General features: G+C 25.9%; 4 protein-coding genes across 4 annotated transcripts in view; all 4 read left to right on the top strand.

The window, feature by feature from the left end:
- Positions 1-7912, top strand: part of LOC124807840 (uncharacterized) — a 35433-nt gene extending 27521 nt beyond the window's left edge. The window contains exon 3 of the mRNA XM_065812856.1: positions 7806-7912. Coding sequence (XP_065668928.1) covers positions 7806-7843 — 38 coding nt within the window. The 3' untranslated portion in view covers positions 7844-7912. The remainder of the gene's footprint in view (positions 1-7805) is intronic.
- Positions 7913-8575: 663 nt separating this feature from the next.
- LOC136087715 (uncharacterized) lies at positions 8576-12108 on the top strand. The gene is made up of 4 exons (XM_065811142.1): positions 8576-8731; positions 9438-9568; positions 11164-11313; positions 11390-12108. The coding sequence occupies exons 1-4, from the start codon at positions 8698-8700 to the stop codon at positions 11537-11539; spliced, it is 465 nt and encodes a 154-aa protein (XP_065667214.1). The 5' UTR covers positions 8576-8697; the 3' UTR covers positions 11540-12108.
- Positions 12109-12771: 663 nt separating this feature from the next.
- LOC100213261 (pyruvate dehydrogenase [acetyl-transferring]-phosphatase 2, mitochondrial) lies at positions 12772-14632 on the top strand. The gene is made up of 2 exons (XM_065812855.1): positions 12772-13632; positions 13928-14632. Exons 1-2 carry the CDS (start codon positions 12789-12791, stop codon positions 14548-14550), a joined length of 1467 nt encoding a protein of 488 aa, XP_065668927.1. The 5' UTR covers positions 12772-12788; the 3' UTR covers positions 14551-14632.
- A 4396-nt stretch (positions 14633-19028) lies between these two features.
- LOC100205957 (N(4)-(Beta-N-acetylglucosaminyl)-L-asparaginase) overlaps positions 19029-22537 on the top strand; it is a 39243-nt gene continuing 35734 nt past the window's right edge. The window contains exons 1-2 of the mRNA XM_065812854.1: positions 19029-19197; positions 19267-19372. Of these exons, the coding sequence (XP_065668926.1) occupies positions 19086-19197; positions 19267-19372 (218 nt within the window). The 5' untranslated portion in view covers positions 19029-19085. The remainder of the gene's footprint in view (positions 19198-19266; positions 19373-22537) is intronic.

The following is a 22537-nucleotide window of genomic DNA, read 5'->3' as shown; positions in this document are numbered from 1 at the left end:
AAAAATTATAAAATTATATCTAACTTATGTCACCATGAACTAGATCAAAAAGTATCTGCAGAATAGCATTTTTTTGCTCCATAACATAGAAAGAGTGCTTGCGATAGCGTTGGAGGCTCTGTCAAAAGACTTGTAGCTAAGGCCAGTTTACAATCACTTGCAGATCCTATCAATTCACCTGAGAATACGTATGATTGGTGTAGACAAAATATCAAAGGAATATATTTCAATACATTTCAAATGATGCAAATGTATTACATTGCATAAAATTTAAATTAGAATGTTATGCTACATAACCACCATTATTTTATACCGCAATCATTATCTACTTTACAAATGAGATGGGTCATTTGACAATATGTATACTAATGTAAATGTACTTAAAATGCAGCATACTACTGTGATCAAAAAGTAAGGTCAATTTTTAATTTAAACTTCCCGCCTTATTCGAATCGTCCAATCTTTTTTATTTTTAAGTTGGTAGGAATGTCATTAACATTTGCGCCAAATTACATGTCATAATTATTTTTTTTTGTATACGCTTGTTTCTGAAGTACCAAAAGTGCATTCGGCGATTTTCACGATGTCTAATTTTGTTGAGCAAAGAAGTGCTATTAAATTTTGTTTGCGGAATGATATTTCTGCTGCTGAAACGAATCGAATGTTGCAAAAGGCCTTCGGTGAAGAGACTATGTCTCAAAAAAATGTTTACAAGTGGTACAAAGACTTGAAAGAAGGCCGAGAACGTGTTGATGACTTGGAACGCTCCGGACAACCATCAACTTCGATTGATGATCGCCACATCAACAAAATCAAAGAATTGGTGCTTGCAAATCGTTGGTTAACCATTCGAGACCTTGTTGACATGGTTGGAATATCATTTGGATCGGTGCAAGCGATTTTGAAGGATCATTTGGGCCTCAGAAGACTCAAATCACGTTTGGTGTCGAAATTTCTCAATTTCTTTGAAAAAGAGCATCGCGTTAAAACGTGTGAAGCAATGCTTTCTGACTATCAAGACGTCTACAAACATTTTACAATTATTACTGGCAATGAGACTTGGGTCTACGCATACGACCCTGAAACAACCGACCAATCGAGTGAATACCGTGAAAAAGGCGAGCCGAGACCGAAGCAACCACGTCAAAGTCGCTCAAAAATCAAGGTCATGTTGACTGTTTTCTTTGATTATCGTGCACTATGAATTCCTTCCAACTGGCCAAACTGTCAACAAGGAATATTATTTAAGCGTTATGCGACGTTTGCGTGAAGCTATTCGCAAAAAGAGACCGGAATTATGGGCCAATAACTCTTGGATTTTGCACCACGATAATGCGCCTTCGCACACAGCACTGGTTCTTCGACAGTTTTTTGCCAAAAACTCTACCCATGTTGCTCCACAACCACCGTATTTACCCGACTTAGCACCGTGTGACTTCTGGCTGTTCCCAAAGCTCAAGAGACCACTCCGCGGAAATCGTTTTGAGTCCATTGAAGAGATCCAACGTGAATCGGCACGCGCATTGAAGGCTATCCCTACTGAGGACTTTTCGGCATGCTTCGAAGACTGGAAAAAACGTTGGCAAAAGTGCATTGGGGCCGGGGGGGATTATTTTGAGGGGGACGATACAGATTTGGAAGAATAAATAAAGATTTTTCATTTTATAAAAAAATTCACCTTACTTTTTGATCACAGTAGTATAGTTCCACTTGCTTCTCTTTCACCAGGAATACTTATAGCATTTATTTATGATGCAAAATAGTTTTTTGGCGGTATTGTGGAAATATCTAAAGAAAATCAAGATGTTTTTATCAAGTTCATGAAGCAGTCAATTTCCTTAAACTTATTTACTTGGCCACATAAAGAAGATATTTGCTGCATTCCAATAATGCATGTTTTATGCAAAATTTCATCTTTAAAAGCTCACTCAACAACTGGTAAATGGTATGAACTATCAGCTCAAGAAAAAACTGAATTATTACATTGTACAGTAGCATAAAAACATAATTAAATAACTGTAATAAACGTAGTAAAATGTTTTAAACATAGTTTTTTAGCAAAAAAATTTTAAAAAATTCAATGTTTATATTGATTGTTTATTACACAATAATATTTTTTATTACATAATCAACTTTTATCTAATAGGCTACTAATATTTGCTAAAAATCTTAGACTTTGTTCTAAGATTTTTAGCAAAATTCATTTAAAAGAATCAATGTTAATATCGATTCTTTATTACATAATAATATTTTTTATTACATAATCAACTTGTGCATTGTGTGGACAAGTCAAGTTGACTTTTCAACATAACTTAGTATAAGTTATGTTGACAAGTCAACTCGACTTAATATAAATTAAGTTGACTTAGTATAAGTCAACATAACTTAGTATAACTTGTAATCTCAATTTGAAAATGATAATCAAATAAGTCAAATTAATGGGGAAGGGTGGAATAGTAAATGTATTGGAAAAATATTATAAAATTTATAGTCATGATATTAAATATTAGGTAAATTAGATTTTTTTAAAAGTTTTTCATTTCACTTTTATCTAACAGGCTACTAATAAGTTTTATATGAAAGCATTAAAAACTAAATTTCAATGTTAAAAAGTAAATAAATGGAGGAGGGGGCAGGAAAGTAGTAAGACTATTTAAAAACTGAGTTTAATTCAGGCTTAATTGAAGACTTATTTCTAGTACTGATTATGAAATTCTTTTAAATTCATACAAAATTTGTATTACAATATATAATACAAACTAAAGTACAACAATAACTTTATTTTTATTGTTTTAATGCATTTTGGGTAATTTTCATTGTTTTGATTTTGTAACTTCGCCATAATTACCCACTTTTTTTTTTTCTGAAACCACTGTAATAAAGTCTATTAAATTAGAAGAAAAAAAAATCTTATTAAACTAGTGTTGATCCTAGGTTATTGGTGGTTTTAAGTCTAGGCACTTTTTCCTAAGTTTTAGCTGCAGCCATTTTAAGTCTATAATTTTTTACTGAACTGTATCTTATCAGTAAATTTCTAAAAATTTAGAAACCTACCAAATAGAGATACTAAAAAAATATTTCTTTTCACTTGTTAAACTGCAGGTTTTGTAAATTGACTCAAAAATCAACTTTTTATACTTGCAAACAATTTTTTCGGTTTTTTAGGTAGCCATTATGGAAAAAATGGGACATACAAGAAGTCAATGTCAAAGTTTTATTAAAGTAAGTCGAGAGTTGTATACAATAAAAAAAACAAGAAGGTTTTCTGAAATTTTGTTTTTAAAATAAAGAGCTTCAAAGTATGAACAAAATATGTTTTTGCTACTGAAGTTTTTTTTTTGGAAAAATCAGAAATTTCAAATGGCCATATCTCATGAACTACAAAATATTTTATGGTGAAATTTTGGTCCATTTGGCATGGAATGACCTATATATATATGAATACAAAATTAAAAGATAGAGGAGTTTAAAAATATATAAAAACTAATTTATAGTTATTTTAAAACGAAACAAAAAGGCTCTATTAACTTATTTTAAAATATATCTTTTTTATTATTATTTTTTTATTATCAATTAATTAATTTCTAATATGAAATATTTGAATTTTTAAATAATTAATTCATTAAACTTTCCCCCATAAACAAAAATTAATATTAAATTTCATATAATGCGCAATTAGCTTTAGCATAATTTTTTATTGGTTGATTTTTAAATTACAGCGGAAATTTTTCAGACCTTTAGTAATAATAATTTTCGTCTGACAACTTTTTTATTTATTTATAATCTTTAAATTACCTGGTGTTAAAAAAAATAATAATTAAAAATGTAAGTTTTGACTGTTATTATTTTTGCAATAGTAAATTTATTGTTTGGTTTTTTTCATTAATTTTTGCAATATGATAAATTGGTCGTTTCATTAAAACAGTGTTCACGGTTTTTAATAAACTAAGAATTTAATGACCAGAAATATTTATGGATATTGCAATTTGCAATCACTCATGTCTCTCTCTCTCTCTCTCTCTCTCTCTCTCTCTCTCTCTCTCTCTCTCTCTCTCTCTCTCTCTCTCTCTCTCTATATATATATATATATATATATATATATATATATATATATATATATATATATATATATATATATATATATATATATGTATATATATATATATATATATATATATATATATATATATATATATATATATATATATATATATATGATATATATATATATATATATATATATATATATATATATATATGATATATATACATATGATATATATGTATATATATACTCTTGCATGGTCGTCTTTAAGTTTTTACCATAAAATGTCAGTTTTAGGTTTTTTTTAATTTTAAAGAATGAAAAAATTTTTTTTTTTAAGTTATTTGATAGACTGCCTGCCCAAACCAAACCCTCAGTCGTTGTAGCAGCTCTCCGTTGCGAGTCACGCTATTTGTCAGTCGATGTAGCAGCCCCTTGTTGCGAGTCAAGCTATTTGTCAGTCAATGTTGCAGCACTCCATTGCATGTCAGGCTATAAGATAATTGATGTAGCAATACTCCGTGCATGTTTTACAGTTAAAAAATAAAAATAAAAACATTTAAAATGTTTTTATTAAAAAAAACAAAAAACATTCAGAATGTTTTTAAAAACATTTAGAATATTTTAAAAACATCTAGTCTTTTATTTTGCCTTTTTGTGGTTTAAATACTTCCTGCGATTAAATTAATGTATTTTGACATAATCTAACCTTAATTTTGTCAGCTTTAGTGTATTTTACAAATAGAGTGCTCAATGTTCTTAAAGAACAGAGCAATAATAAATTAGTAAGAAACACTTATCTAACTTTTATCTTCTACTTTAAGTTTCACCATTGCTGGATCATCAGGAAGAGTTACTAAATCTCAAAAAAAAAAATTCAATTTATAGAAAAAAATATTTTACAGGAAGTTATAAATTATTATAAAAAAAATTTTAATTACTATATTTTTTTGTTAACGGGAAGTTACAAAAAGTAATTATTAAATAATTTTCTTTGGAATGGGGATAGTTTAATTTGGTCATTTGTTTTTATAATTTTTTAAGAGGTATTTATTTTCGTGCCTACATTTAGAAGTTAATTCAAATTTTTTATTTAATAAATTTTCTTGATTTAAATGAGTAATTATTTCAAATTTTTCTTGCAAACATAGCATACATTTTTTGGAAATGTTATTATAGGCAGGGGCAGATTTTAGAATAGACCATTGTAAATTTAAATTTTTATTTTTTTCTTTTAAATCCCAAATATATTTTGACAGCATAGTCTCTTTTGAATATTTTTTGTGTTTAAACGATTGTTTGTGGTTGGCATAACGTTTTTTCCATTCCCCTCGGTTAAGCCAATATATTGTTTACCAGGGTTATTTTGTGAGGAAACAATGCACTTGTAAATTATATTTTTCGAAAGACATTTTCCATTTAGAGGGCAATCTATTTTTTGTTTACTATTACAATAATCAGTGTTTTTTTCTTTTATATGTTCATTTTTATTAATAAACGCGTAGTTGTGGCCTTTTATAATTCTTTCTAAATTTTTTGTACAATTATAACTTACTTTAATGGTATTTCTGTTAAAAATCCTATGTAATTTATTAGAGGGACGAAAATGTTTGTCTACTAATTTTAGAAAAATTTTACCTATTTGTTGAAACATTTTTGCTTTACGGGGGTTGAACCAAATTATGTTTCTATTTCTATTATGTTTTTTTGCAATTTTCTTTTCAAATTTTAGCTAGAAATTTTGAAAGCCACTTTTTTTAAGTGCATCTTCATAAATGCGTTTAGAGGAGTTAAAAATATTTTCATTAAAAGAGTTTTGGTTTAGCCTATTGTTAATTGAAATTGGAATTTGTTTTAGAATTTGAGGGGGATGGTTCGAATTCACATTAATATACAATAATTCGTCATTAGGTTTTTTGTAGGACTTATAGGAACTTTCTGAGAGTTTAAATGTGACATCAAGAAAATTTACTATTTTTAAATTTATATTTATTTCAATTTGGAAGCCATTATTTTTAAAAACTTTAATAATATCTTTTCTAATTTTATCGAGTTGTGGCCCTGATTTTTTATGCATTATTATTAATAATGCATAAAGCGTCGCGATAAAGACCTAATTGTTTAATTTGGATTATTTTAGCTAGGGTATTTAAAATATATAAATTAGGCTGGTCATTTATATATATATATATATATATATATATATATATATATATATATATATATATATATATATATATATATAATATATATATATATATATAAATTAGTAAAAACACTTATCTAACTTTTATCTTCAACATAATGTTTCTCAGGAAGAATGTCTTAACATCAAAAAGTTCAAACTATAGAAAAATTATTTCGCAGGAATTTGGGAATTGTTATAATTAATTATGTAATAACTGTAGTGTTTTGCAACTAGGAAGTTACATCAACTACATTAGATAATTAAAAAATCATGAAAAGAATTCTTTAGAATTAGGATAATTTTAGGCTGGTCATTTGTTTTTATAATTTTTTAAAAGAAACTTATTTTCATGTTTGCATTTAGAAATTAATTCAGATTTTTTATTCATTAAATTTTCTTGATCTAAATGAGTAATAATTTCAAATTTTTCTTGTAAACATAGTATACATTTTTTTGGAATATTATTATAGGCAGGCGCAGTTTTTTGAATAGACCAGTTTAATTTAATACTAATATTTTTTTCTTTCAGTAGCCAAATATGTTTTAATAGCATAGTCTCTTTTGACTATTTTTTATGTTTAAAAGATTGTTTGTGGTTGTATTTGCAATCACAAAGAGGACACATTAGGAATTTATGAGAACAATGAGAAAATGGTAGTTAGAGCAAAGTGCAGAATCTTGCAAAGTGAAATAACTACTTTGATAGAACAGTCTGATATGTTAGCCATAAATGCAGAAGAGCAAAGTAGTTTTGTTCTTTTGAAAGAATCAAATGAAAAAAAGAAACTCTTTTAAGAAAAACAAAAGTATTTGTACAATATAGAAAAAAAAAATGATTCATGAAAATGATAAGTTTACTGCTTAATTTTAAAAGCATATTTTTGTACAAAAATTATTGAGTAAAGTTTTAGTTTTTGCTTTGTTGTTTTGCTAAAACGGTGTTTATATTATGAGTTTAGAAATGATTCTGGTGTTTTTGAAATTAGTTGTTTAAAAGTTTCCACAGAGTATTTGAAATTACCATAGAATATTAGAAAATTAAATAAGTTTAATTATCATATAATTAAATATATTTAATTATTTTATTAGAATATTAGAAAATCAAATAAGTTTCTAAACCCAACTGGAGATAATTAGAAATTAGTCGAAACATAAATTGTTGTTTTGTTAAAAATATATTTTTTATTATTATGTGGAAAAAGTTTGTCCTATTTCTCAAATGTTTTAAATATTTTGTACTAAAAAGAAATTGTGTGTGTGTGTGTGTGTGTATATATATATATATATATATATATATATATATATATATATATATATATATATATATATATATATATATATATATATATATATATATATATATATATATATATATACATATATATATATATATATATATATATATATATATATATATATACATATATATACATATATATACATATATATATACATATATATATATATATATATATATATATATATATATATATATATATATATATATATATATATATATATATATATATATACACACACACATACATTTATATACTTTTTTTGTTTGTTTAGATTTTGATATTTCTGAAGCAGAAGAAGATTCTGAATGAAAAGAATGTTTTGTGTTTTATAAATAAAAACAATTGTAGCTTTGTTTTTAAGAAGTTTTTTCAAAATTATTTTATTGTTATTTTTTTCTGTTATTAAGCTCTGTATGTTTATATATATATATATATATATATATATATATATATATATATATATATATATATATTATATATATATATATATATATATATATATATATATATATATATATATAGTCTTCTCCATTTAACCAGCACTTTTGTGCTCAAGTTATTTCGTGCTTGCCAGAAAAATAAAAGCATTTTCTTATATTGTTACAGATCTTTATTGTTCATCAAATACTTAATTGTGAAAAATTGTGAAAACACTTTTTTGTATGAGTTTTTTTTTTAGAATTGAAAATAAAAGTTTTTTTTTGGTGTTAATATAATTTAACAGCAAAACAAAAATATAATTATAAGCAAAACTTAATATAATTATTTTATTTAGGATTTAAATAAATTTTTTTTCAAAGTATTTATTCAAAGCATTCTTTTTGCTATTTTAATTTTAATTTAAATAACAGGAAAAAAAGTTTTTTTTCTAATTGCACACACCAACCTAAAAATAACTACTCAGCCATTGCCTTTTTGTTTGCTGGTATTAAATTTCTAACGGTGAAGACTGTATATATATATTTATATATTTGAAAAAAAAATTTATTTTGGCTTAAGCTTCTTAACTGCCATAGTTTTAAACTGCATGTTTTCTTAAAGTTCATAGATTGTGTAATTGCAAAAAATATTTTAATAAAAAATATTTGATGTATATTTTTAAATTTATAAATTTAAACTTTTTGAAAGCAATGTAGTAGCAAAATTGCAATTATCAATAAAAGATGGATGATAAGCATTCTTTACTTGCAAATATTGGTAATTATAATTAAAATTTAGATTAATTATAATAATTTATTATTAAAAAAGTTGTTAAATTACTTAGTTGTATTTTATACTTAGATGTTATACATTTAATATTAGGATATGTTAATTTTTGTTATACTTTAATTATCAAAATTAAAAGGAATTATGGTTTTTAATTTTTTTTTTCTTCACTTCTATGTCAGTATTTTAGTACTTTTTTTTGATTTATTCAAAGTCGATAAAATTTTACATATTGATATAGTAAAGTTTTTAAGCTAAAGCATTCCATGGTTCAAATATTTGTTTGGTGAGGAAGTTGTTTGAAGATTGGTGAGGAAGTTGTTTGAAGATTGGTGAGGAAGTTGTTTATTTCTGAGCAGTTTCAAATTCTGGTTGATACTTAGGGACCATAAAGTTAGCTAGTTAGTTTTGCTGTTGATTTTGCATTGTTTGATAAGATCTCCTCTTCTCATCATTTAATAAACTTTGTCAGGTTTAGTCTTGAAAGTTGCTGGGTGTGGAGTGTATAGGTGTAGGGCAAGTGCATTATGGTAGAGATATGTTTTGTAGCTCAGTGTTAAAATTGCTTGAGTTTGGCTTTTTTTTTAAGCTGGTATATTTGTTTTTCTTATATACTTATTTTTTTGTATGTCAAGATATATATTTGTATTTATACCTAACAGGATGTTTTAAATTTTATTTTATGCTATAAATTTAGAAATTTCACAAGATGAAGAAGTTGAACATGAGTCATCTAAAAAACGGGTTCATTTTGTATATCCTACATTTAAATCAACTGAAGATAATCTACCGTCTGTACAACTTACAACTGATGATGGTGTGAACTCAGTAAGTTTTTTTTATAAATTCTATAAGATAGATAAAAAAAAGAAAATACAATAAAAAAGGCAATACAGGCAAACATAAATCTTACAAAAAAAGAGAAAATATTATATCTTTCATTCTATAAAATAAATAAAAATTGTCTAACTAAAAAATAAAGATGATTACACCAAATAAAATATATTTTAAAAATGCAATTATAACTAAATTGTACAACTTTTTTTTCTTTTTCTTTTTTAGTCTACAAATTTTTTTTTTCTTTTAAAATTCAAAATAAATTTCTTTCCTTTTTTTTTTACTTCACAAATGTTCTAATGATAGAATATTTTCATAAAAATTTCAACTTTCTATACATTCTATACAGTGTTGGCTTTATTTATTCTTATTATCTTTATTATTTTTTTATTTTTTAAATTTATTATTATTTTGTGATTGTACCTGAGATCAATTACAAAGTTTTCTTTATGTACTATCAATTCCAACAAATTATTTTACCACAAATTTTATTTATTTATATTTTAGAGGCAACCTTCTTAACCCCATTCTTTCCATTATTGATTGTCAATTACACTAACATCAGTAAAATTATGGTTTTAGTTCTGATCGAACCCCTGGGTTTTTTCCCTATTTATTTTATTTAGAAGGGTGCTGTAAGCACCCTTCTAAATAAAATAAATAGGGAAAAGATGTAAGATGTCCAGTTTTGAAGAAGGAAGGGGGGGGGGAATTTCAACTGGGTGTACGGGAACAAGAGAAGGAGCAATTTTAAGCACATATAAATCATATGAGGAAGAGTATATAAAAAAAGAACTGTTAAGATAAAATATATTTGATTAATGCTGGAAAAATTGTTTTTGATAATAATTAAATTATTTTTATAACACAGCAAGCTTATTTGATATAAGCTTGCTGTGTAGAGTTTTTACGGGTGCTTACATACCAATAATCAATACTATCTCCATAAATTTAAAATTGGAGTTAGCTATATAATTACAAACCAGGATCAGAAAAATTTTAATTATGGGGTTTCATGGAGACCTGAAAGACTAGAGAGGAAACATTAAAGAAGTGTGTTAAGCAGGAGAAGGTAAAATTCATAGAAATCCAGGAATTCTATGACATACATCTATGAAATACAGCCAAAGATTCTTTAATGAATTAACTTATTGTTGAATTTAGCCATAATTAACTATTATTTAATATGTTTTTATTGCAGTTTTTTTCTATTTGTACAATCTTTTAAAGACTACAGAATTGTTGCAACTGAGTTTAAAAAAAGAGCTGTTAATATTCTTTATGCTCTATCTTCTAATGAGGAGATTAATCCTGATCTATTTCTGTTTTTTGTAGGTAGATAGTACCATGCCTGTTAAAATAAACAAATCTAATTTTGACCTTAAAAATGAATTTCCCCAGTCCTGCGAACCCCCCATTTTGATGTATATCCATATAAAAGGTTCCTTATAGTTTTATTTTATACATTTATAGTTTCGCTTCTGGCACGTTCTGTGCAACAATTTTTTTGTTTTATGTAGAAATATATTACAAAATTTTTTGTGTATCCAACCAGCAGTGTCTTTAATCATTATTTATTTATAAAGGTTATTGAAAGTTCATATCAGCCAGAAATTGATATTTTAGCTAGTGAAATGCCTACAAATATACCTTCATCTTACAAAATTGTTGCATGGCTGTCATGTCTGTTTTGCTGCATTCCACTTTCTATTGCTGCTGTTTTGAAATCAAGGAAGGTAAAAAAAATTTTGTTTTACTTTTTTTTTAGTTTCTTTTTCATTTACTTCTTATTTTTGCTTTAAATTTTATTAGGTTTCAAAACTTATTGCAAATGGAGACTTAAAGAGTGCTAAAGTTCAATCAGAAGTGACAATAAAGTTCGCTTCACTGGCTATCATTTTTGGAATCATATTGATTGTGTTTTGTATTATCGTATACTTGTTGAGAAAGTATTCCGTTTAGTTTTATGGTGTTTTTCAGATTTTAGGTCTTTGTAATATTTCAATGTACAAAGATTTTATACATTTTTGATATTTTAATGAGATTTTACTATAGTTTAATTATAGTGGTTGTTATAAAATTATTAACTATGAATTTGTTTGAAATATTTAATTGTCTTTTATTTTTTGAATTTTTTTTTTTATAGTTTACTGTGTACAGCAAAAAAAAAAGGATAATTTTAAATTTCTTATATTTTACTTTTTAATCAGTTACTTTTGTTACTTCGAGTTCTAACAATGGGTTTCAAATTTTTTTTTTTATATATATATATATCTATGCTTTTTTATAATGAAATTTAAAAAAATATATGTTATAATAAATGTGTATTATATAATATATAAATGTAGTGTTTTAATTTTTATATGAAATAAAGTTTAAATTTTGTAATCCGTTTATTTAAAAAAAGATTGTTTAATTTATTACTAATAAACAAAATTTTGTAAAAATAATATACTTAATTTTTATTAAATGCATTAATTCTACTAAATATTGCATAATTTTAAGTCACGTTAAAAATATTTTTTAATGTTTCTAATGTGTTTTTCTTATTTTTGCTTATGAGTAAATTTTTATATTATTTTTATAAAACAATACAAAGAAAATAATAATAAATCAATTATTTAGGGATGAATGTGTGTTGAGTGAATATATATTATCTGAATTAATATCTATAGGTGCACTGAGTGTAGATACATTGAGTGTACATACATTGACTGAGGGTTTTGGTATGGGCATGTAGTCTAATAATTTTTAGAAAAGTATTTTTTAAGTTATTAAAGTTTTCAGAGTCTTCTTTTTTTTTTTTTTTAATCTAAAATTAAAGTTGTTTATGGTTAAAATTAGGAACACCAATCAAATTAAAGTATTTTAAGTAAAAGTTAAACTTGCATGAGGTTTATGTAGGTAATTTTGCATGCATGAAAAATATGGGTATGCTACTGAACTATTTAAACAATATGTTTGTTTGGCTTTTTTATTCTGATAAATTTGCTATTATTTTTTGTTTGTTCTTTTTTATGAGTTTATTTTAAGGAAATTGTAATAATTATTATTTTGACAAAGTTTCTTTTTATATCATCATAATATATATACTATTAATATATATGTATATATATATATATATATATATATATATATATATATATATATATATATATATATATATATATATATATATACATATATTAAAGTTATTTTTCAGTTATAATTTATGGAAGTTGGGAGTAAATTGAGACCAATGTTTTCTCTGCCATATTATAGACACATAACTTTTGTTACATCCGCTATTGCCAGCTCTTTTTTAGTCTCAAATAAAAAAATAAAAAAATATTTTTCATTTCATTTTGTTAATGCACAGACTAAACAAGATACTGTGATGATACAAGATGGTAACCGAGATAAAGAAGCTGTTCAATTTACTAATCAAATTAGCATTCTGAAAAGTAATAAAAAAGAGAAAAACACATCAAAAATTTTAAAATCTCAAGAATTTAGCAAAAAAATTGATAGCAATTTTTATAGTCCAGTTTCTTGGTTTGAAACAAATCATTACAGTGCAAATAATCCCATTGAAGACAGACACTGCGAATGCTCTCTTTTAAAGAACAATGCTTTTTTTTTTGGCATTTTTGATGGTCACAGTGGCTGGCACTGTTCCGAAAGTTTAAGGTTAAACCTTCCTCTGTATGTCTCATTAGCCTTTTCAAACGACAATCTTCTTAAAGATTTTAACTCAGGAAAGTTGTCTCAAAAAGATTTCGTTCAATACTTAGGAAATCCTGATGATAACTGCCTAACATTTGCTACTCCAAATGGTTATAAAAGCAAACAAGATAAGTTAAAAACTGGTCCTTGTAACTTTGCACAATTAATAAATATAGAAAAATACAGCACAAGTGAAATTCTACAATATGCTTATTTGTCAATGGATAGAGATATAACACTAGAGGCTATACCTGATGGTGAATGCATTGAACCAATATGGACAGGCCTGTCAGGATCTGTTGCCATAGGAGCTTACATAAAAGAAAATGATATTTTTGTTGCAAGCACAGGTAACTGCTTTTTTTTTTTAATTAAATTGTTTTACAACTTGATTATAAATTTATTGTGTAAAGATTTTTCAGTATTAACTCTGGTTTTAGATTTTAAATTTAAACTAAGAATTTTTTCATAAAGTTTGAAAGCTTAAAAATTGTAAGACTTTAAGATAAGATAAAACTACAGAAACTTATCTCAAGTTAAACTGACAAAAACACTCCAGATGTTTATCACGCAATATATTTGTTTGTATGTATTTATGTATGTATATATATATATATAGTGTTGCATCACATTTTATTATTTTAGGTGACTGTAGAGGTGTTCTTGGGGTTAAATCGGATCAAAAATTATGGTTATCTATTCCTTTGAGTGAAGATCATACAGCAGATAATATAAATGAGGTTTTGAGAATAAAAAAGGAACATCCAAACGAAGAGCATACTGTTATTTTACAATCACGTTTACTGGGGCAACTTCAACCTTTGCGTTCATTTGGTGATGTTATTTACAAATGGTCAAAAGAATTACATCGACAAGTTTTAGATATCATATATGGATATGCTGTTGTTCCAATTTCAATTTACAAGAGTCCCCCTTACTTGACAGCACAACCCGATATAATGCATCAAAGACTTAATAAAGATGATCGATTTATTATTTTAGCATCTGATGGGTTGTGGGATTCTGTTTCAAATGATCAAGCAGTTCAGATTATTGGAAAATATTTAGATAATTTAGAAAATGGAATTAAAGATGAAGAAAATGGTGCTACTAAATTAATAAGATATGCTTTGGGTCAAGGAGACAATGATAGACTATATAGTATGCTAGAATTACCTCAAAAAGTCAAGCGTAACTATCATGATGACATAACTGTGACTGTCATATACTTTGATTCTAAATTGCTTCCATGCAACTCTAAGTTATAAAGATTACTGAATAGATGAATACTTTTGTATATGCTTATACATAAATTTAAAGCTAAATTGTTAAAAAAGGCAAATAATATAATTTTGTTTTGTTATATATATATTATATATATATATATATACATATATATATATATATACATATATATATATATATATATATAATATATATATATATATATATATATATATATATATATATATATATAATTGGTGAACTTTAGTGTGAAAGTAACTAAAAAGTCATTTGTTTTATATACTTTTTGAAAAAAGTCACCTAAAATGACCCTTGGTTACTTGCTGGGTGCCATATATCACTGAACTTTATTTTCTCCAAAAGTATATAAACGTGGGTATCAAGTGAATATGGCAATTTTTTTAATGATATTTTGTAGTAACTACTTTTTTACGATGTTTTTAATAAAAAATATTAATAAAAAAAATTTTAAAATCTTAACAAAAATGCCAACCCCCTTTCTCTCTCCCCCTCCACTATATGTATTTATGTATGTATCTATGTACTTATACAATTCTTGATTAAAAAATATATATAAGTATATAATATATTTTGCTTACTTAGTTTTTAAAATGCTTCATTCCTGACACTTTTTCAAAGAAAGAAGAAAAAGATAAGGAATGATAAAAAATTTTTTTTTTTTTTTGCTGTAATAAATATCATTTACACAAAATGCAAACCCTCATTTGATGTATATTTGAAGACTAAGTAAATGGCTACTTCAGTTTGAGGTCATCATTAATGTTTCATGTTGTGCTTAATTCTCATTTATTGATATATATATATATATATATATATATATATATATATATATATATATATATATATATATATATATATATACACACACACATATGTTTACATATACATTAGGTTTATAACGTTTTAATATTCCTTGTTGGCCTTATGAAAAATATATAAACTTGATTTTAAAAAAATCTCAAGAATTTTATAAAGATTTTAGAAAAAATGGTTTTAAAAATAATTAACTTAAATTTTATATCCAAAAAAAACGACGTTGTTTTTTTTTTTACATGTTTTTTTTTTTTTTATTTTACATTGTTTTTTTTTTTACATTTTTATTTTTATTTTACATTGTTTTTTTTTACATTTTTTTATTTTACATTGTTTTTTTTTTATTTTAACAAAAATTGATAAGATCTTTTTGTTACGATATTTCATAACTTTTTTTTTTTTTTAAAAGTTTTTTAATATCTTTACAAAATTCTGATTCTTTTGAGACCAAAATTTTTTTGTGATATATATCAAAAAAATATGTGATATGTATATATATCATAAATAACGCTATACATATATATTTTTTAAATTCACCTCCCCAAGGCAGAGAAGGCCGCTACAGATGATGAGGCTACTTGTGGGTTTTTTTTTTAACCCTCTCTCAACTCTATAAATTTGAAATATGAACCTTGACGAACAAGGACGCTGCGCAGAGAAACAAGTTGAGCGCGGTACTACCAGGGACGTGTTGGGAATTGAACTCGTAACCTCTCGCTTATGAAGCAACTGCTCTACCACTACACCACTACCGGATTTTTACTGCATATATTTAAATATATATATATATATACATATATATACATACTAAACTATTTAAAATACTAAACTATTTAAATAGTTTAGTATGTATATATATACTAAACTATTTAAAATAAAAATAACTTTTTTGTTTTTTCTTTATTTACTTATATTATTTTAAAAATAAGAACACACTTGAAAATAAATTTTATCTAATTTTGAAAATAACATCTTTTAAATATCCATCATTTTGCTTTTCATACTGACGAGCTTCTAGAGAGTGAACCATCACCTGTTGTAATGTTTTGTCACCCAGATTAATGAACTCAGGTTCTTTTCTTATTAATGAACTCAGGTTCTTGCCAATTAATTGAAATGAATGGCATACACTATTTGTGCCCAATAATCTGCTGGCACTAGTTCCCGCACTATCTATATCTTATATGGAATGCATTTCAGAATCTTTTAAATCCTCTGAAGCGAAGGTTGAGATATTCCAAGCTATTAGGACCGCTTTCAAGTTGACACTGAAGAGTCTTCTTCAATGTTTTCGCATACACACTGAATATTGACCTATAACCTTTCTGAACATGGCCTTCCAGCACATGGTAAATTTATCACAGATCCGTGAATTTGAAACTGCTGGACTAAGTTAATTATGGTTTGTTAACATTGTGGGTTGTTTTTTTTAATTTAAATTCAATTCACCACCCCAAGGCCATGAAGGCTACTACATTTGAGGAGGCTACTTAGTTTTTATTAGAGGCATTTAGTTGTAATTAAACCCTTTCTCAACTCTATAACTCCGAAACACAAACCTTATTAAACAAGGCCACTGCGCGGAGAAACAAGTTGAGGGATGTGGTGGGGATCGAACTCAAAATTTCTTGCTTTAGAGGCAAGCGCTCACCACTACGCCACTACCGCAGTGTTTGATCGTCTATTTTAGATAAAATTCAATTATTTTAACACATTCATTTGTGAATTTTTCCTATTTAATTTACAAGGATTACGCTTTAACAATCTGAAATTTAAAAAAAAAGAAAATAAAGTTGTTAGAATTTAAAATGATCTAGTGTCTTTTGGACCACCCTGTATATACAAATAATTTTGAATGTATTCTACAAAATAAAGTGCTCAATGATCTTAAAAGAACATAGCAATAATAAATTAGTAGAAAATCACTCATCAAATATATATATTTGATATATAATATATATACAAATAATTTTGAATATATTCTACAAAATAGAGTGCTCAATGATCTTAAAAGAACATAGCAATAATAAATTTGTAGAAAATCACTCATCAAATATATATATTTGATATATAATATATATAATATATATATATATATATATATATATATATATATATATATATATATATATATATAATGCGGTATATATATATATATATATATATATATATATATATATATATATATATATATATATATATATATATATATATATATATATATATATAATGCGGTATATATATATATATATATGTATATATATATATATATATATATATATATATATAATGCGGTATATATATATATATATATGTATATATATATATATATATATATATATATATATATATATATATATATAATACGGTAGTGGTGTAGTGGTAAGAGCGCTCGCTTTGTAAGCGAGAGGTTTGGAGTTCGACTCCCACCACGTCCCTGGAAGTACCGGGCTCAACTTAGTTTCTCTGCGCAGCGGCCTTGCTCGGCATGGTTTGTGTTTCGGAGTTAAAGAGTTGAGAGAGGGTTGCACTATGAATAATAACTAAAAAATAAAAAAACACAAAAAAATGAGTAGCCTCCTCGACTGTAAAAAAATGAGTAACCTCCTCGGGCCTTGGAGAGGTGAATAATCTAAAAAAATATATATGTATAAGTATATATGCATATATATATATATATATATATATATATATATATATATATATATATATATATATATATATCCAGTTCACTGATTTCCTGATAGTGGGAGAAGTTGTTTTATTTTTAAGCGCGTTAATTACTTAAAAAATATGCGTCAAAACAATTTCATTTTATTTAAACTTGTTAACTTATAGAGTTACATTATTGTGCAGTGGTTAATCAAATCTTTTGGAGTCTTTTTTTTTTTAAGAGTCTTTTATTGATTAACTAATTGTTGCTAATATATAGATAATAATAAAAATGATATAATAAAAGACACAGGAGTTAATAAATAGTTAAGTAATTCAGATAATAAATAGCTTGAATGGTCTTAACATGTCTTGCTTTTAAAGAAAGGTATTATCATTTTATCATTATGCTCTTAGTATAGTTTATAAAAAAATTCTTTAATGAAGTTTTTTAACTTAGAATTTTTTTATTTTTAACATTTGTTTTTAATCGTTTAAATTTTTGATTTTAATTCTTTTTAACTTATAAACACTCATTAGGTATGCATATTATATATAAAGTTTATTTGCCTTCACCTGCTTCACTTTATTTATCAAAATAAATATAATTAAAAGTGTAAAATATTGCTGAAAATGGGCGCCATGGGCACCCATGAATTTATTAATATATTTACATACATTAAAATTAAAGTAAGCTACGTTTTTTTTAAATTTTTCAACTTTAAGTTGGTTTCTAGTGTTATTACCTTCAAAGTAGTTTTATTTTATTTTAATTTTTAAAGGTATTTTGCTTTATTTTTTATTGAATGATAACAATTACTGGTAATTTTTAACTTTTTTTTTTCTTCATTTATTTAATATTTTGTATTGCATTTATTCAATAAACAATTTACACTACAAAATTTGAGTTAATTTTTTTGATGTGCCCTAATGTTTTGGCCACCACATATTCACACATACATATTCACAGACACACAAGAAATTAAGCAAAAATGTTATACTTATAATAGAAAAAAGAGATATCTTTAAATATATAGTACTCTTTTAGTTAGCAAATGGTCTTATATGAAAGATGTTTAAAAAAGAGTTACAACTAATAATATTATTGTATTATTTTTCTATGGTTAGCATGAGTAAACCTATTGTTATAAACACTTGGCCGTGGAAAAATCCAACTCTTGGAGGTAATTATAAGTTTTCTCAGGTAAATCTTTTTTATGGTTGACTTGCTGTACTATCGTTTTGATTTCTAGCTTGGGAAGTGTTAAAAAGTAACGGATCACTGTTAGATGCAGTGGTTAAAGGGTGCACTATTGCTGAAGAAGATAGGAGCATAACAACAGTAGGATGGGGAGGCAGGTCAGTATAACTTCATTTATTCAAAGTTTTTAAACCTTTCTTTTCGAATTGTTGTTGTTCTGTTACTTTTTTTTTTTTTTTTTTCGAATTTAATAATTGGTTATTATGTTATAAAATTTTATTTTTATTTATTTTATTATTTAAAATTGTTTGCATTTTTATTGCTACTAGTGAAAATTTAAGTATAAGGTTATTTATACATAGTTATATATAAAAGAAGACTAACCTTTTATATATAATTATATATAAAAGTCTTAGCATTGTAAAGTCATAGTGATAAAACATTTTTCGAGAAGTAAAGATCTTCCTGACTCTACTTATGGATTTTTTCCTTAATAGTGGCTATGCAACTCTTGCTGTTATCTCCCAATGAAAGTACAGTTCTAAAAATGGTTCTGAGGCTGGCTGGTAGTAAGGTTTCCTAAACTTAGTGGTAGCTCTCATAGAGGTTGATTCCATCCACAGCTGTAAAATATCAGAGTATTAACAGTGCCATGTTGTGCACAAATAATGTACTGTTAGTTTTTTTAGTGTGCATTGTTAAGGCCACATAAGAAGCGCTTTGTTATGATTTTGTGTTGATTAGCACATAAGTTGAGATTACATTAAGAATCCATAGTTAGGACTTTGAGTTAACTAGTAGGACTAAGTCAACTGCAAAGATCATTGCTTTATGTACCATGTACTATCTATGATCAAGTCAAGTTCTCTAATAACTTAAAACATGACATAAAAGACCATCACAACCACCTAGTTGTTTTAATTTATTTTTTATGAATATTTGTGATCTTTAAAGTAACTTTTCACCTGTTGAGTCTTACCATATGCAAAATATACCAGATTGCTTTTTGTGAAATTAATTTGAATTCGGCTCTATCTTCCTATCATAAAGTTATTGGCTATTATCGTTTAATTTGAAAAGATTCCTATTGTCAAGTACTTGGGCTGACAATATACTTATGTATCAATTCACCTATTTGTTGTGAAATCAGTTTTGAATCCTCTGACCATTCTTTTATGTGCTTCAGTTTAGCACTTCTTGATTCAATCATCTTTCTCTTTGTTTTCTATTGTTCTCTTTCTTTTTAACATTGCACTCTTTTTGATGTTATTTTTGATCAAATTTGGTGAGTCCTTTTCTCTAATCCATCAACCAATATTTTTGTTATTGGTAACTTAAATGTTCATCACACTAAATAACTTGTCTCTAGTACTACTGACCCTGCTGACTCTAAAGCTCATAACTTTTGTATTTTTTTAATCTTTTACTAAGGTAGTTAACTTTGTGACTTGTTTTTCAAACAAATCAAATCTTTTACTTTCACTAGTAAAAGATTTGGGTTATTTCTCTGAGTTCTTCTTGTGGACAATATTCCTGTCATATTTTTGAAGATTTTTTCTCCAGACCTCTCTTTAATACTCTCAAAACTATTTAATAAACTAAATCTTGTTTTCCTGCCTGCTGGAAAAAAAGTCTAACTATTTTCTAATCAGTCATCTTTTTTCTATTAGCAAGTTCTATTAACAAACTTCTATATATAGACAATAACTAAAGATCTTTGAGTCTTTGATCAAAAAGTTTTTAACATCTCATCTTGATTCAATTAATCATCTTGTTCTACATCTGACTTTCTAACTGCTGTAACTGAAAGATTTATTGTGCATAGATAAAAGCAGCGAGTCATGGGTTCTTGCTTTTACTAAATCAAAAGCTTTCAATAAAGTCTGGCATGCTGTGCTTCTCCATAAGTTTGCTTCATATGGTGTATATGGTAAAGGTTTTAAGATTATTAAGTCATTTCATTCTAACTTACTCTCTTGCAATAAACATTTCATTCTTCTTATTTTACAGCTGACCTGTTTACTGTCATAACAGGTTCTATTGTGTTATAACGGGGAGTTTCTATTGTGTTATAACAGGTAGGTTGTATTGTTTATTTAATGGAAGCGTTGAGGCGAGGACTATTGCTCTTGACATATCAAATACTTTTAATAGAGTCTGGGATGTTGGTCTTCTCATCTATGTTAATATAGTTGGACTTGCTACTCAACAAAACTGTTATCTCTTGTTCCATCATCCAAAACTCATTCTTGTGTGATTCATCATTCAGCAAAGTTGCAGCATTTCAGCGAAGTTGCTATCTAAACTCTCTAAAATCTTTTCCCTAGTTTTTTTCCAAACACATCTTTGGAATTATCTTCTGTTTTCATGTCATCATGTTTTCACGTCTTCATATTTTCCTAACTCATATAATTTGCAGTTTTTAAGTTTTCTGTCAATCGTTTTGTTGCTACAGTACAATCTCTCTAATTCGAATCTCCTTAATTCGATTGAATGCAAAGTCACCGTGAAACGTGCTTAAGAAACTCTTACGTTTAACTTTCTATAATTCAAAAACCTCCACAATTCGAATGGATTTTTTAGACTCGTCAGTAAGATTCTCTCTGTAAATTTTTAATTTCTGACATGCAAAAAGCTCATTAAACAGTCAAATCTTTTTTAAAAAAATTTACTTTTAAAAATAATCCTGGCATCAAAGAGACATAAAGAAAACAATTTAAAGCGGAAATAAAAAACTAATGGAACTGAAGAAAGGAAAAACAAATAAAGAGGTTTCGAAAATTCTTAATATTCTACCAAACACTCTTTCAACCTGGAAAGAATAAAGATAAAATCTTTGACGCATTTTGTCAAAGAAATTTGACTAAACGGGTGAAAGTTGATTCGTATTATCTAGTAAACAAAGCTGTACTTAAATGGTTCAAATGAATGAGAGGTGATCATGTATAGATTAGTGGCTTGCTGGTAAATAAAAAGCTTTATATTTTGCTAATGTTTCAAAAATTTTCAAGTTTTGGAAGGATGGTTAGACTAATATAAGAAAAAGCAAATTAGTTTTGAGATAATTTGACAAAGGCTCTTAAAGATATAAATCGTGTCTTTGACATAAATTTACTAGCGCATAAAAGACAATCTACATTTACTGATTCTTTTTTCAAATTTAAAGGTTTAAAACACATAATATATATTGCTTTTAGGCCTAAGAATTACTATTTGTTTGTTTGTTTGATTTCTATTTGTTACTTTGAAAAGAATATTTGAAAAAAAGTCAACTTTCTATAATTCAAAAATCTCTTTAATTCGAAATTTTATTTTTCTCCATA

This window comes from Hydra vulgaris, chromosome 12, assembly GCF_038396675.1.
Source record: "Hydra vulgaris chromosome 12, alternate assembly HydraT2T_AEP".
Taxonomy (NCBI): Eukaryota; Metazoa; Cnidaria; class Hydrozoa; order Anthoathecata; family Hydridae; genus Hydra; species Hydra vulgaris.
The sequence above is the reverse complement of the archived record's forward strand: the minus strand, read 5'-3'. Positions and strand labels throughout refer to the sequence as shown.